A 12,019-nucleotide genomic window follows, 5' to 3' on the forward strand; every position below is an offset into this window, starting at 1 on the left:
GTTATTACACACCCCGTGGGCTCAGCAAGGAGGGAGAGAACCGTCCCTGAGGAGGAGCAGGGATGGGCCGCCTCCTCCGCGCCCCACGGGGGATGGAGCCCGCGACCCGGGCATGTGCCCCGGACCTGATGGAACCGTGACCCCGGGTTCCTGGGTGGGCGCTCCGGGCATGGGCCACAGGATGGGGACCCCGGGCCCGCCCACCCCGTCCCCACGGGAGCAGCCCGGAGCCACCCAGGTCCCGGGAGGGGCGTGGCCACATCCCGTGGGAAGGGCCCCACACCCCGGTGCTGCCGGTCCCGCGGGGCAGCCGCACCGGGTCGCCTCGGACCCCCCGGAGGCCCAGGTTCCTCCTGGTTCCCCTCCCCCCCCCCCCCCCAGCGCCCCGCGGCCCCGCGCGCCCGGAGCCCCGCCGCTGAAACCGGCCAGTCGGGCGCGGCTCCGGAGCCTCGGGCGGTTCTCCCGGACCCCGCGGCGCCGCCCGGTGAGCCTCCCGCCCGCCCGGCCCGCCCCGCGGGCGGTGGATGGCCCGGCGGCGGCGGCGGCATGCGGCTCCTGTTCCTGGCGGTGCTGCGGCCGCACACGGGCAACGCGGTCACGGCGCGGCGGGTGCGGTAGGTGCGGGCGGGCCGGGGCCGGGCTGGATGCGGCGGGGCGGGGGCGGCGGGCGCCCTGCTCTCCTCCGGCTCCGCGATCCGCGCGCGCAAACGGCCGGCGGGGCCCGCGGGGGCGCGGAGCGCGGGGAGCGGCGCGCGGCCCGGTCCGGCTCTGGTCCCGCCCAGGTCCCGGCTCCGGCTCCGGCTCTGGCTCCGGCTACGGCTCCGGGCCGCTGGGCCCGGCGGGGACCCTCCGGGCTGGCGGCCGGGACGCGCACCCACCCGCGGGCCTGCGCGCGGCTCCCCCGCGGGCGTCGGTGCTTCGGGCGCCGGGTCGGAGGGGTCCGGGTCGGAGGGGCCCGTGTCTGGGGGGCCCGTGTCGGGGGGGTCCGTGTCGAGGGGGCCTGTGTCGGGGGTGGGGGTCGGAAAGCGGCGTCGGACTCCGTGGCGCTGAACTCCCCGCGGGGCCCTGGAGGCGGCGGAGGCGCGCGCCCTGAGCCGGCCCGGGGCGCGTGCGCAGGTGCCATTCGGGCCGGACGCAGAGCGGCCTCCAGGAGCAGCGTGTGCGCAGAATCGGTGGCAGGAGGGGGGGTGCAGGAGGGGAGGGGAGGGGCAGCGAGGCGAAGGGCCTTGAGGTGCCCTCTGTACTCCTGATCAGGGCCCTGCTCGCCAAAGAACCCTCCCTCCTCCCTCCCTCTCCTCCCTCCTCCCTCTATCTCCTCCCTCCCTCCTCCCTCCTCCCTCCCCCTCCTCCCTTCTCTCTTCTCCCCCCTTCCCCCTCCCCCCTCTCTCCTCCTCCTCCTTCAACCCCTTTCCGCCTTCTTCCCCCCTCCCCCTCCCTCCTCCTCCCCCCTCCTTCTCCCTCCTCCCCCTCCCTCCTCCTCCCTCCTCCCCCTCCCCCTTCCTCCTCCCTCCTCCTCCTCCCTCCTCCCTCCTTCCTCCTCCCTCCTCCCTCCTCCCTCCTCCCTGCTCTCAGTTCATCTTTGGTTGTTGTTCACCCTGAACTGAGGGTCTTTTCCCGTTGATTGTGGGGAGGTGAGGAGAGGGAGGGGCAGAAAGAAACCTCAAGGGGAGGGAGGCACATGGATGGGTTGTCTCCAGCGGGAGCTGGGACCAGGGCCGGGATCCCACAACCGAGGGACTTGCCCTTGACTGGAATCGAACCTGGGACCATTTGGTCCGCAGGCCGGCGCTCTACTCACTGAGCAACACCGGCCAAGGCTGTCTTCTTTTTAAAAATTTCCCCCCGTTACAGTTGACATTCTATTTTATGTCAATTTCAGGGGGCAGCTGGGTGGTCCGAGGGGCCCTCACCTCCTGACCCCGGCTCTGTCTCAGGGGAGGGGAAGGGGTTTAGGGAGGGGGGGGTACGAATTTGTGTGCTGAGCCCAGGAACAGGGAGGGGGCAGGGGCTGCCCCTCGCTTAATAGAAGCTCCTTTTTCATATTTTTATTTTTTAACAAATTGAATTACTCCTTCAAGTTTCTCAGTTTACTTCCTGCCGAGGGTCTGCTTCCTCCTCATTAAGATGAACAGTCCTGCTCGGCCTGTGGGGCTGGTGCTGAGCATCGACCTAGAAACCAGGAGGTCAGGGTTCGATTCCCGGTCAAGGGCACAATCCAGGCCAAGGGCCAGGCCCGAGATGCGGGCTCAGTGCCCAGTGTGGGGCGTGCAGGAGGCAGAGAGAGATCGGTGATTCTCTCTCATCATGGACGCTTCTCCCTCTCTCTCTCTCTCTCTCTTCCTCTCTGAAACCAATAAAAATATGCTTTAAAAAGGAAAAAGAGCCAAAGCCGGTTTGGCTCAGTGGTAGAGCGTCGGCCTGCGGACTGAAAGGTCCTGGGTTCGATTCCGGTCAAGGGCATGTACCTTGGTTGCGGGCACATCCTCAGTAGAGGGTGTGCAAGAGGCAGCCGATCGATGATTCTCTCTCATCAATGTTTCTAACTCTATCCCTCTCTCTTCCTCTCTGTAAAAAATCAATAAAAATGTATTTAAAAAAAAAAAAAAAAAGGAAAAAGAATAGCAATCTGGTGAACTACAAATCGAGGTCAGAGGCCAGGGTCAAAGTTCATCTGACAGGCAGGGGGAGAGGTGGCAGGGGGCCCGGCGGGCACAGGGATGTGCGCGCCACGGGGAGGGGTGCACGTGGCGTCAGAGGGAGCCTGGCGGGAGCTGACCTGGGGCCGGGCCTGAGAGCTGGACAGACAGACAGACCTAAGGGCTCAGGCTCCGTTCCGGCGTGAACGAAAGAGACGGGCACCCCCGTTTGTATCCGATCGGCAGCCACATGCGCACGCTGTGGGGCGCGCGGCAGTGTGGCTGTGGTGGCTGTGCGCTCTGACGGGAGGGCTGAGCCTGGGCTGGCCGGACCCCGGACCCGCCCCGGACCCCGGACCCCGCCCGGCGGAGGGGGCGGGGCCTCTGTCCACATCCCAAAGATGTTACTCTGGCCACTGCAAGGACAGGTTTTCCATCCCCTGATCTGTCTCCTCTTATAGATCTGCTTTTATTGGTTTCAGAGAGGAGGGGGGAGGGAGAGACAGACAGACGGACATGATGAGAGAGAATCACTGATTGGCTGCCTCCTGCACGCCCCCTACTAGGGAAGGAGCCCACCAACAGGGTATGGAACAGTGACCTCTGACCCGCGACCGCCTGGTTCAGAGGTCACGCTCCGCCCGGCCGCGCTGCCAGGGGCTCTGCAGGGGCCAGGGCTGCCGGGCTCTGCTCTGCCAGCTCCTCGGCCCCGGGCGCGGCTGGGGCTCTGCCCTCCGTGTCCGGAGTCCGGGGGCCCCTCAGCCGTGGGCGTCAGGGTTGGGGGTGCCAGGTGGCCGGGAGCTGGGCTCGGTGCCGCGGGCGGGGACAGGTTCTCCAGGTCACCACCTGGGACACGGTGTTCTTATCGGAGAAACACTTCAGATAAAGGAGGGCAAACAAGCCTGAGGGCTCAGCGGGAGGGGGGGAGGGGGGAGGGAGGGGGAGGGAGGGAGGGAGGGATGGAGGGGGAAGGAGAGGAGAGGGGGAGAGGGACGGAGGGGGAGGGAGGGGGAAGGAGGGAGGAGGGGAGGGGGGAGGAGGGGGAGGGAGGGGGAGGAAGGGGGAGGGGGAGGGAGGGGCCTGAGGACCGGGTGGCAGAAAAGGCAATCTCCATACCTCCCCCCCCACCCCCCCCCCCCCCCCACCCCCCGCGCCGGCCCGGTCCTGCCCCCGTGGAGGTAGATCCTCCTGGAATTGCCTGTGGGGAAGCTTTCCAGTTATTCTTTCTTTATTTCTAACATATTTTATTGGTTTCAGAGGGACAGGGGAAGGGAGAGGGAGAGGGGAGAGAAACAGCCACAAGGAGAGAGAATCACGGACCGGCTGCCTCCTGCACGCCCCCCACTGGGGTTGGAGCCCGCCACCCAGGCCTGTGCCCTGACCCAGGATCGAACCGTGACCGCCTGGTTCCTAGGTGGATGCTAAGCCCCTGAGCCACACTGGCCGGGCTGATTTGAAATCTAAATTCTGCCCTGACCATGTGGCTCAGTGGATAGAGCATCAGCCTGCGCACTGAGGGTCCCAGGTTCAATTCCAGCCAAGGGCATGGACCTTGGTTGCGGGCTCATGGGTGTTTCTCTCTCATCGATGTTTCTAGCTCTCTATCCCTCTCCCTTCCTCTCTGTAAAAAATCAATAAAGTGTATTTAAAAAAATAACAAATCCCGATCTGGCGGCAGCCTGGGCGTGTCCCCGCCCCCATCGCGCTCTCTGCCCCCTCCGCTCAGGGCCCACCTGGAGGCCGAGGGCCACGTGTGCCTCCTGAGAGACGCCTCCGACTTCGCGGGCCCCAAGGACGTCGCCGAGCTGGTCCGGGCCGAGGCCGTGCAGGCGGCCCTGGCGCTGCACCTCTACCGGGCCGGCCGGCTCCTGCAGGGTGAGCCCCCGCCCCCCGCCCCGGGCCCCGGAGCCCAGCACCCGCCTTGTCCCCAGCACCCACCTCGTCCCTGAGCACCCGCCTCGTCCCCGAGCACCCGCCTCGTCCCCAGAACCCGCCTCGTCCCCAGCACCCACCTCGTCCCCGAGCACCCGCCTCGTCCCCCCAGCACCCGCCTCGTCCCCCCAGCACCCGCCTCGTCCCCCCAGCACCCACCTCGTCCCCCCAGCACCCACCTCGTCCCCCCAGCACCCACCGCGACCCCCAGCACCCACCTCGTCCCCCCAGCACCCACCGCGACCCCCAGCACCCACCTTGTCCCCTGAGCCCACCCCGCCCCCCTCCCCGAGCACCCACCTCGCCCCCCCCCCCCCCCCCGAGCACCCACCTGTCCAGGAACACACCCCACGCAGCCCCTCGGCCTGGCTGCGCGGCTGAGCGCCGACCTATGAACCCGGAGGTCTCAGTTCGATTCCCGGTCAGGGCACAGGCCCGGGGTGGGGGCTCCATCCCCACTAGGGGGCGCGCAGGAGGCAGCCGATCCGTGATTCTCTTCTCATCGACATTTCTCTCTCCCTCCCCCCTCCCTTTCTTCTCTAAAACGAATAGAAACACATTTTTTAAATTAAAATAAACATAAACCAACCCCGGCCCCCACTCCCCGGTTCCTGGATGTGGGGTTCGGGACGGGGCGGGGCGGGGGCGGGGCGGGGGCGGGGCCTGTCACTGTCGGGGGGGGGCCCCTCGCCCCCGCCCTCTCCTCAGGCCACGGCATCCCGTTCGGGGTGGTCTTCGGCGGCACGGACCTGAATGAAGACGTGCGCCAGGGGGACAAGCACCGCGCGATGGGGGCGGTCCTGCAGGAGGCCAGGTGCGTGGCGCCCGCGGGCGGGGGCGGGGGCGGGAGGGGGGCGGGTGACGCGGAGACCGAGGAAGGCACACGCCCTCCCTGCAAGCCGCCTCCTTCTTTCTTCTGACACTTTTTTACAAGACGTGTTCCTACCGATGTCAGAGAGGAAGGGAGAGGGAGAGAGAGGAACATCCACGGGGAGAGAGAGTCCTGGTCTGGCTGCCTTCTGCACGCCCCCCACTGGGGGTGGAGCCCTCAATCCCGGGCCTGTGCCCCGACCGGGCATCATTGTTCCTAGGTTGATGCTCAACTACCGAGCCACACCAGCCAGGCTTATTTCTGTAATTCTTTTTTTCTTTTTTTAATATATTTTATTGATTTTATACAGAGAGGAAGGGAGAGAAATGGAGAGTTAGAAACATTGATGAGAGAGTCATCGATTAGCTGCCTCTTGCACACCCCCTACTGGGGATATGTCCGCAACCAAGGTACATGCCCTTGACTGGAATCGAACCGGGACCTTTCAGTCCCCAAGCCGACGCTCTATCCACTGAGCCAAACCGGTCTCGGCTATTTCTGTAATTCTTTATCCAGTTCCCCTCTCCCTACATTTCGAGTTAGCACCTTTTTTTAAAAAATTTTTAAAAATATATTTTTATTGATGTCAGAGAGGAAGGGAGAGGGGGAGAGAGAGAAACATCCGTGATGAGAGAGGATCATGGATCGGCTGCCTCCTGGGCACGGAGCCTGCAGCCCGGCCTGTGCCCTGACCGGGGATCGAACCCTGACCTGCTGGTTCCTCAGCCGCTGAGGTTTTTGCCTTGGAAGCTTTGTTCTGCCATGAGCAGGCACTCTGTGCTTCCCTCCTCGGCTCCCGGTCCGTCTGTCCGTCTCCTCAGGGGCGAGCGGGGCCTCCCCCTGACCGGCTCCTCCTGCCCCCCAGGTTCGCCGTGGCGTTCACCGAGGCCATGCGGGCGGCCGCGTGCCGGCAGTGGGTACGTGTCCGGCCGCCCCCGGCTCCCGGGCGGTCCTCCCCGTGCCCTCCGGCCCCGGGCGGAGTCCCTGAGGCTGCTTCCCCGTCCCCACGGGTTTCCCGCTTCCACGGCCCCCCGTCCTGTTTCTGGAAGCCGCAGCCCTGGCCTCCGCGTTCACTGTTTCTCTCCTTCCTTCCCTCTTCCCACAGCCTCACGCCACGGACAAGATCTGTGTCCAGGGCCAAGGTGAGAGTTTCTCAACGTATTGGGGGGGGGGGGGGGGGAGATATTCTTACCATTGAGAGACAAGGACTCAGGAGTCCCGGGTTCGATCCCGGTCAAGGGCATGGACCTGGGCTGCAGGCACATCCCCAGTGGGGGGGGGGGGGGCGTGCAGGAGGCAGCCGGTGGATGTTTCTCTCTCACCGATGTCTCTGACTCTCTCTCCCTGTCTGTGAGGATCGATGAAATATATTAAAATACAAAGAAGAGAAAAGATAGTCTGGACGGTGCTGCCAGGCGATGCAGTGTGCCTGTCCAGGTTCCGTTTCCCAGAGGCGGCGGGGCGGCCTGTCTGAGTGGGTGGCCCTGAGGGCAGACACCGGTCTGGAGAAGCGGGGCTTGGGGACGGAAATGAGGGTGTTTCTACCCAGACTGTCCGAGTGCGGTTGTCAATGTTTTAGAAGCCTGCCACTCACACACATTTACACACACACACACACACACACACACACCAACCTTATTATTGCATCGCTTAGCATTAAAAACATACACACTTATTGATTTTTAGAGAGAGAAGAAGGGAGAGGGAGCGAGAGAGAAAGAAACATCCATGATGAGAGAGAACCATGCATCGGCTGCCTCCTGCACACACACCCTCCCCCCCCACCGCTGGGAATGGAGCCGGCAGCCCAGGCCTGGGCCCTGGCTGGGCATCGAACCCTGACCTCCTGGTTCCTAGGCTGATGCTCAGCCCCTGAGCCACGCCCCTGGGCCCTTACACAGGATTTTAAGGAAACAAACCTAGTGGCCCCGAGTCACTCTGGCCCAGACGTGAACTAATTCATTCTCTCTCTCTCCCTCCCTCCCCCTCTCTCTCTCTTTCTCTCTCTCTCTCTCCCCCCACTCTCCGTGGCCCAGGAATCGCCACGGCTCCCAACGCCGCCTTCGCGTGGGGCACCTTCCTCCAGCGCGCAGGTGAGGGCCTGCAGGGCGGGGCTCCGGAGCGGCTGTGGAGTCAGCGGGGCCCAGAGGCTCCCGGTCCGGGTGGGTGGGGGCGGGGGGGGGGACAGGAACGGCTGGAGGCAGAGGAGAAGGGGACAGGGTTCTGTCCGTTCTGGTGCCGCCGCGGCGCCTCCTCCCGCGGCCAGAGCCCCGGGCAGAGGAGGCGGCGGCGCTGTAGCCGCTGAGCCACACCGGCCGCCGCCCTCCGACCTCCCTCCGACCTCTCGCCCCGCAGGCATTCCCCAGAGCGCGGACGCCCTGCACGTGTTCCTGCTCATCTGCGGGCTGCGGCCCGTCAAGGACCCGCTGTTCCTGGTGGACGCCTTCGCGGGTACGTGGCCGCGCGGGGCCCCGGCTCCGAGTCCCGGCTCCGAGTCCCGGCTCCGAGTCCCGGCTCCGAGTCCCGGCTCGGCCTCCGCACGGCGGGCAGCGCCGCTCCGGCCGGGCCTGTGGGGAAACCGCAAAGCGATGCTCTGTGGGCCCCGCCGTGGCTCCTCCCTCACGGGCTGTGCGGCCCCGAGGAGCGTTAACCTGGGAACTCGGAGGTCAGGGTTCGATTCCTGCTCAGGGCACAGGCCCGGGTTGTGGGCTCCATCCCCAGTGGGGGGCATGCAGGAGGCAGCCGGTCCATGGTTCTCTCTCCTCATGGATGTTCCTCTCTCTCTCTCTCTCTCTCTCTCTCTCTCTCTCTCTCTCCCCCTCCCTCCCTCCCTCCCTCCCTCCTTCCCTCCCTTCTTCTCACTTCCTCTCTGAGATCCATAAAAATATATATATTTTTTAAATCGCCGGGAGTTCTGCGGCCGCACGGACCTCACAGGCACGCTCCCGCGGCCGCTGGTGCGCTGGGCGTGGCGTCCGCGGCTCCCGGTCCCGTTACTCCTCGCCGCCCGATGAGCTAGGTGTGAGGCTCCAGGACCATCCTACCTACCCAAGAGCAAGAAACGTCAACGTTTTTACCTTCCATTTATTTTTACTTTTTAAATATATTTTTATTGATTGCAGAGAGGAGAGAAGAAGGGGAGAGAGAGAAACATCCTTGAGAGAGAATCATCGATTGGCTGCCTCCCGCATGCCCCCCCAGTGGGGACGGAACCCACAACCTGGGCCTGTGCCCTGGACCGGAATCGAACCCGGGACCTTTCAGTCCACAGGTCGGCACTCTATCCATTGAGCCACACCGGCCAGGGTCACGTTTTTGCCTTTTAAACCACCCCGTTTACACGGCCGCCGGGGGGAACCCCGGAAGGTGAAATGGCTCAGAGACAAGGCCAGTGTGTCCGGCTGGGACGGGACCGTCTCTAACGTGTCTCCCCCTTTCCCCCCCAGAATGGCACCGGGAGGAGCCCGGAGCGTACCTGGTGATCGTGGGCCCCGAGGTGAGCTGGCCCCACGGCCGGTGTGAGGGGGACGGAGACAGGAACGGCGCCGCCTTCACGCTCCCCCAGCTCCCCCCAGCCCCCCCTTCCCCTCCCCCAGCCCCTCCCCCAAACCCCCCAGCTCCTCCCCTCCCCCGGCTTCCCCCCCAGCCCCCTCTCCCCTGGCTCCCCCCTCCCCCAACCCCCCCAGCTCCCCTGCCCCCTTCCCCTCCCCCAAACCTCCAAGCCCCCTCTCCCCCGGCTCCCCCCCTCCCCCGGCCCCCGTAGTAACAGGAAGCTGCCGTGCTGGTCCCGGTGTTTCACGCCTTGTGTCACACTCACACATACAAAGAACATTCTGTCAGTTCCCGTTCAAATTACATTCACTGTTAATAACACTGCAGCATGGGGGGGGGGGAAGGGGGAGAAGCAGGCAGAGAGGCAAGGGGAAGGGGGTGGGGGAGAGGCAGGAGGAGGAGAGAGAGGGAGGAGGAGGGAGGAGAGGAGGGGGAGGAGGGAGAGGCAGGGGGAGGGGGTGGGGGGCTGTGCAGCAGAACCAGTCTCTTGGTGACAAGTGCACGCTGCAGCCTCCCACTGACAGGCCCCTGGTCCCTGCCCCCCCCCAGCCGACACAGGGTCCAGAGGCAGCCCCCCGGGCCTGCCCCGGGCTCCAGACTCGGACCCACAGCCCACGGGAGGGTGTTTCTCCCCCGGTGTCTGCGGGGCAGAGCCGGCCGGGCCCCCCCGGCGCCCTCAGAGAGGCGGGCTCTCCCGGCTCCGCTCACTGTCCGGTCTCTATAGGTGGACCCCGTGTTCACGAGGGAGGTCAAGGCCAAGGTGGAGAGGTGAGCGTCCGGAGGGGTTAGCGGGAGGGGGACCCCGTGGCCAGCACTGCCCCCGTCCCCCTGTCTCCACGGCAACGAGCCCGGCGTTCCTCACGGCTCCTCTCCACCCCGCGCCGGCCGGTGCTGCAGGGCGGCGGGCGTGCGGCTGCTGCCCGAGATGCCCCAGGCCGACCTGCACGCGGCCGAGAAGAACTGCCTGGCGCTGGTCAACAGCTCGCTCTCCGAGGGCATGTCGGCGGCCATTCTGGAGGTAACGCTCCCGGCCCCCCTCCTCCCCTCCCTCCCTCCCTCCCTCCTCCCCCTCCTCCCCTCCCAGGACAGGCCGCGTCTCCCTCACGTCTCCCCAGGAGCCCGGGCGGACAGCACCGATGTCTTGATTCATTTAATTTATTTTCCCAGATGCATTTTTTAAAATTGGTTTCAGGGAGGAAGGGAGAGGGAGAGAGAGAAACATCCGTGATGCGAGAGAATCCTGGACCGGCTGCCTCCTGCACGCCCCCTACTGGTGGGGATGGAGCCTGCACCCTGGGCCTGTGCCCTGACCCGGAATTGAACCCGGGACCCTGCAGTCCTCGGGCCCACGCCCTAACCACTGAGCCACGCAGCCAGGGCGGGGCCCACACGGTCTCCTCGCCCGCCCGCCCGCCCGCAGGCCATGGACCTGGAGGTGCCGGTGCTGGCCAGGAACATCCCGGGCAACGCGGCCGTGGTGCAGCACGGGGTCACCGGGCTGCTGTTCTCCAACCCTCAGGTAACGGGTTCGAGGGGCGGGGCGGTGTGTCATGTGTCTCCACACCCGGCACGTCAGCGCTCAGCGTCCGGGTCACGGTCAGGGTCACCCCCCCACACACAGCGGCTCTGCTGTGACCTGAGGGGCCGCTGGACGCCCCTCCAGAGACAACCTGGGGGCCCCTCGGGGTCCTGCCCCAGCGGCCATCTGCTGGGCCAACGAGGGAGGACACCACGGGCGGCCACTCGGCATCTAGCCCCGGGTTTGCATGGCGGCCGCCCCTCCTGCAGGCCCCCGTCCTCCCGGGGGAAGGCGAGGCGCTGACGCGGGCCCTGCCGTCCCCCCCTCCCCGGTGACCCCGTTTCCCCCGCTTCCTCCCGGACAGGAGTTCGTGCAGCTGGCCCGGAGGCTGGTCCGGGACCCGGAGCTGGGCGCCAAGCTGGTGGCGCGGGGCAGGGAGTACGTGCGGACGCGGCACTGCTGGCGGGCGGAGCGGGACACCTACCAGCGCCTCGTCCGCTCGCTGGAGGGGGGCGCGGCCCGGCCGGCCTGCTGACCAGCGCCCCGCCCCCCTTTTGACGCGTCTGCCGGGCGCCGGGGCCCGGGTCCCCTGTCCGGGCCTCCAGAGGGAGGACGGGCCGTGGAGTCTGGAAGGGGGAGACGCCTGGCCGCGGCCTCGATGGGCAGGAAGCTGGACGCTGTCCCTGGTGCTGACCGCCCAGATCCCGGCTTCGGGGCACCGCGTGTCCCCCTCGACACACGTGTTCTTATCCACCCGCACCCCGGCCTCGTGTCCAGGGTGCGAGCATGTTTTTAGGAGAATAAAGTGTGTGGTCAGCAGCCTGCTAAGCTCCCCTCTCTGTGGTTAACGGGCAGGTAAGGCCCCACCCACGGCCGGGCCCCGCCCCCTGCCAGGGTCCCGCCCACCACCCGGTCCCCAGCGTTTTAAAAGGCGACGGAAGACCTGAGCATCTAATACAGAGAGATTTAAACCCAAACCACTAGTCTAAGGCCCACGGAGAGGCGTACACAAATGCTTTTCTTTTTTCCCCCCCTAATATATATATTTTTATTGATTTCAGAGAAAAAGGAGGGGGAGAGAAAGAGAGAGGAACATCCATGATGAGAGAGAACCATGGATGGGCTGCCTCCTGCACGCCCCCTGCTGGTGGGGATGGAGCCTGCCAGCCCGGGCTTGTGCCCTGACCAGGAATCGAACCCTGGCCTCCTGGTTCCCGGGTGGAGGCTCCACCCGGAGCCGGCCCGGCGGGGCGGACCAGGCTCACGTTTGAGGTGACGGTGTTGCCTGGCCCGTGGGTGATGTTCTAGCTGTGGCAGGGGCCCCGCCTTAGGCTGAGGAGCCAGGATGCCTGGGCGCCAAGGCGGTGGGGGCCGCGGTGTGTCGCGCGGAGACACCACCCCCTCCAGCCGTCACACCGTGTCTCTCTCATCCGGGAACAGGAGCTTCGTTGCTGGCGCGGTGAGTCACCGGCCGCAGCGGAGCATCCGCTAATGAAGCGTTTCACGCCG

The 12,019-nt window shown here is 65.9% G+C and overlaps 1 protein-coding gene across 1 annotated transcript; it reads left to right on the plus strand.

The window, feature by feature from the left end:
• The first annotated feature begins 440 nt into the window (after nt 1-440).
• On the plus strand, nt 441-11,117 carry GLT1D1 (glycosyltransferase 1 domain containing 1). Its single transcript, XM_036422965.2, has 12 exons — nt 441-614; nt 4,363-4,511; nt 5,277-5,382; nt 6,305-6,356; nt 6,545-6,581; nt 7,476-7,532; nt 7,795-7,890; nt 8,886-8,935; nt 9,716-9,759; nt 9,889-10,009; nt 10,412-10,510; nt 10,875-11,117. The coding sequence occupies exons 1-12, from the start codon at nt 547-549 to the stop codon at nt 11,043-11,045; spliced, it is 1,050 nt and encodes a 349-aa protein (XP_036278858.1). The 5' UTR covers nt 441-546; the 3' UTR covers nt 11,046-11,117.
• The last annotated feature ends 902 nt before the right edge of the window (nt 11,118-12,019 follow it).

Source organism: Pipistrellus kuhlii, unplaced genomic scaffold (genome assembly GCF_014108245.1).
Source record: "Pipistrellus kuhlii isolate mPipKuh1 unplaced genomic scaffold, mPipKuh1.p scaffold_m20_p_74, whole genome shotgun sequence".
NCBI classification, from domain to species: Eukaryota; Metazoa; Chordata; class Mammalia; order Chiroptera; family Vespertilionidae; genus Pipistrellus; species Pipistrellus kuhlii.

Bases quoted from the DNA above. Each gene is read 5' to 3' on its own strand.
- GLT1D1 (XM_036422965.2), top strand. From the start codon at position 547: ATGCGGCTCCTGTTCCTGGCGGTGCTGCGGCCGCACACGGGCAACGCG. The intron at 5,383-6,304 runs GTGCGTGGCGCC...CCTGCCCCCCAG, and splicing joins GCGGTCCTGCAGGAGGCCAG to GTTCGCCGTGGCGTTCACCG. The intron at 8,936-9,715 runs GTGAGCTGGCCC...CGGTCTCTATAG, and splicing joins TGGTGATCGTGGGCCCCGAG to GTGGACCCCGTGTTCACGAG.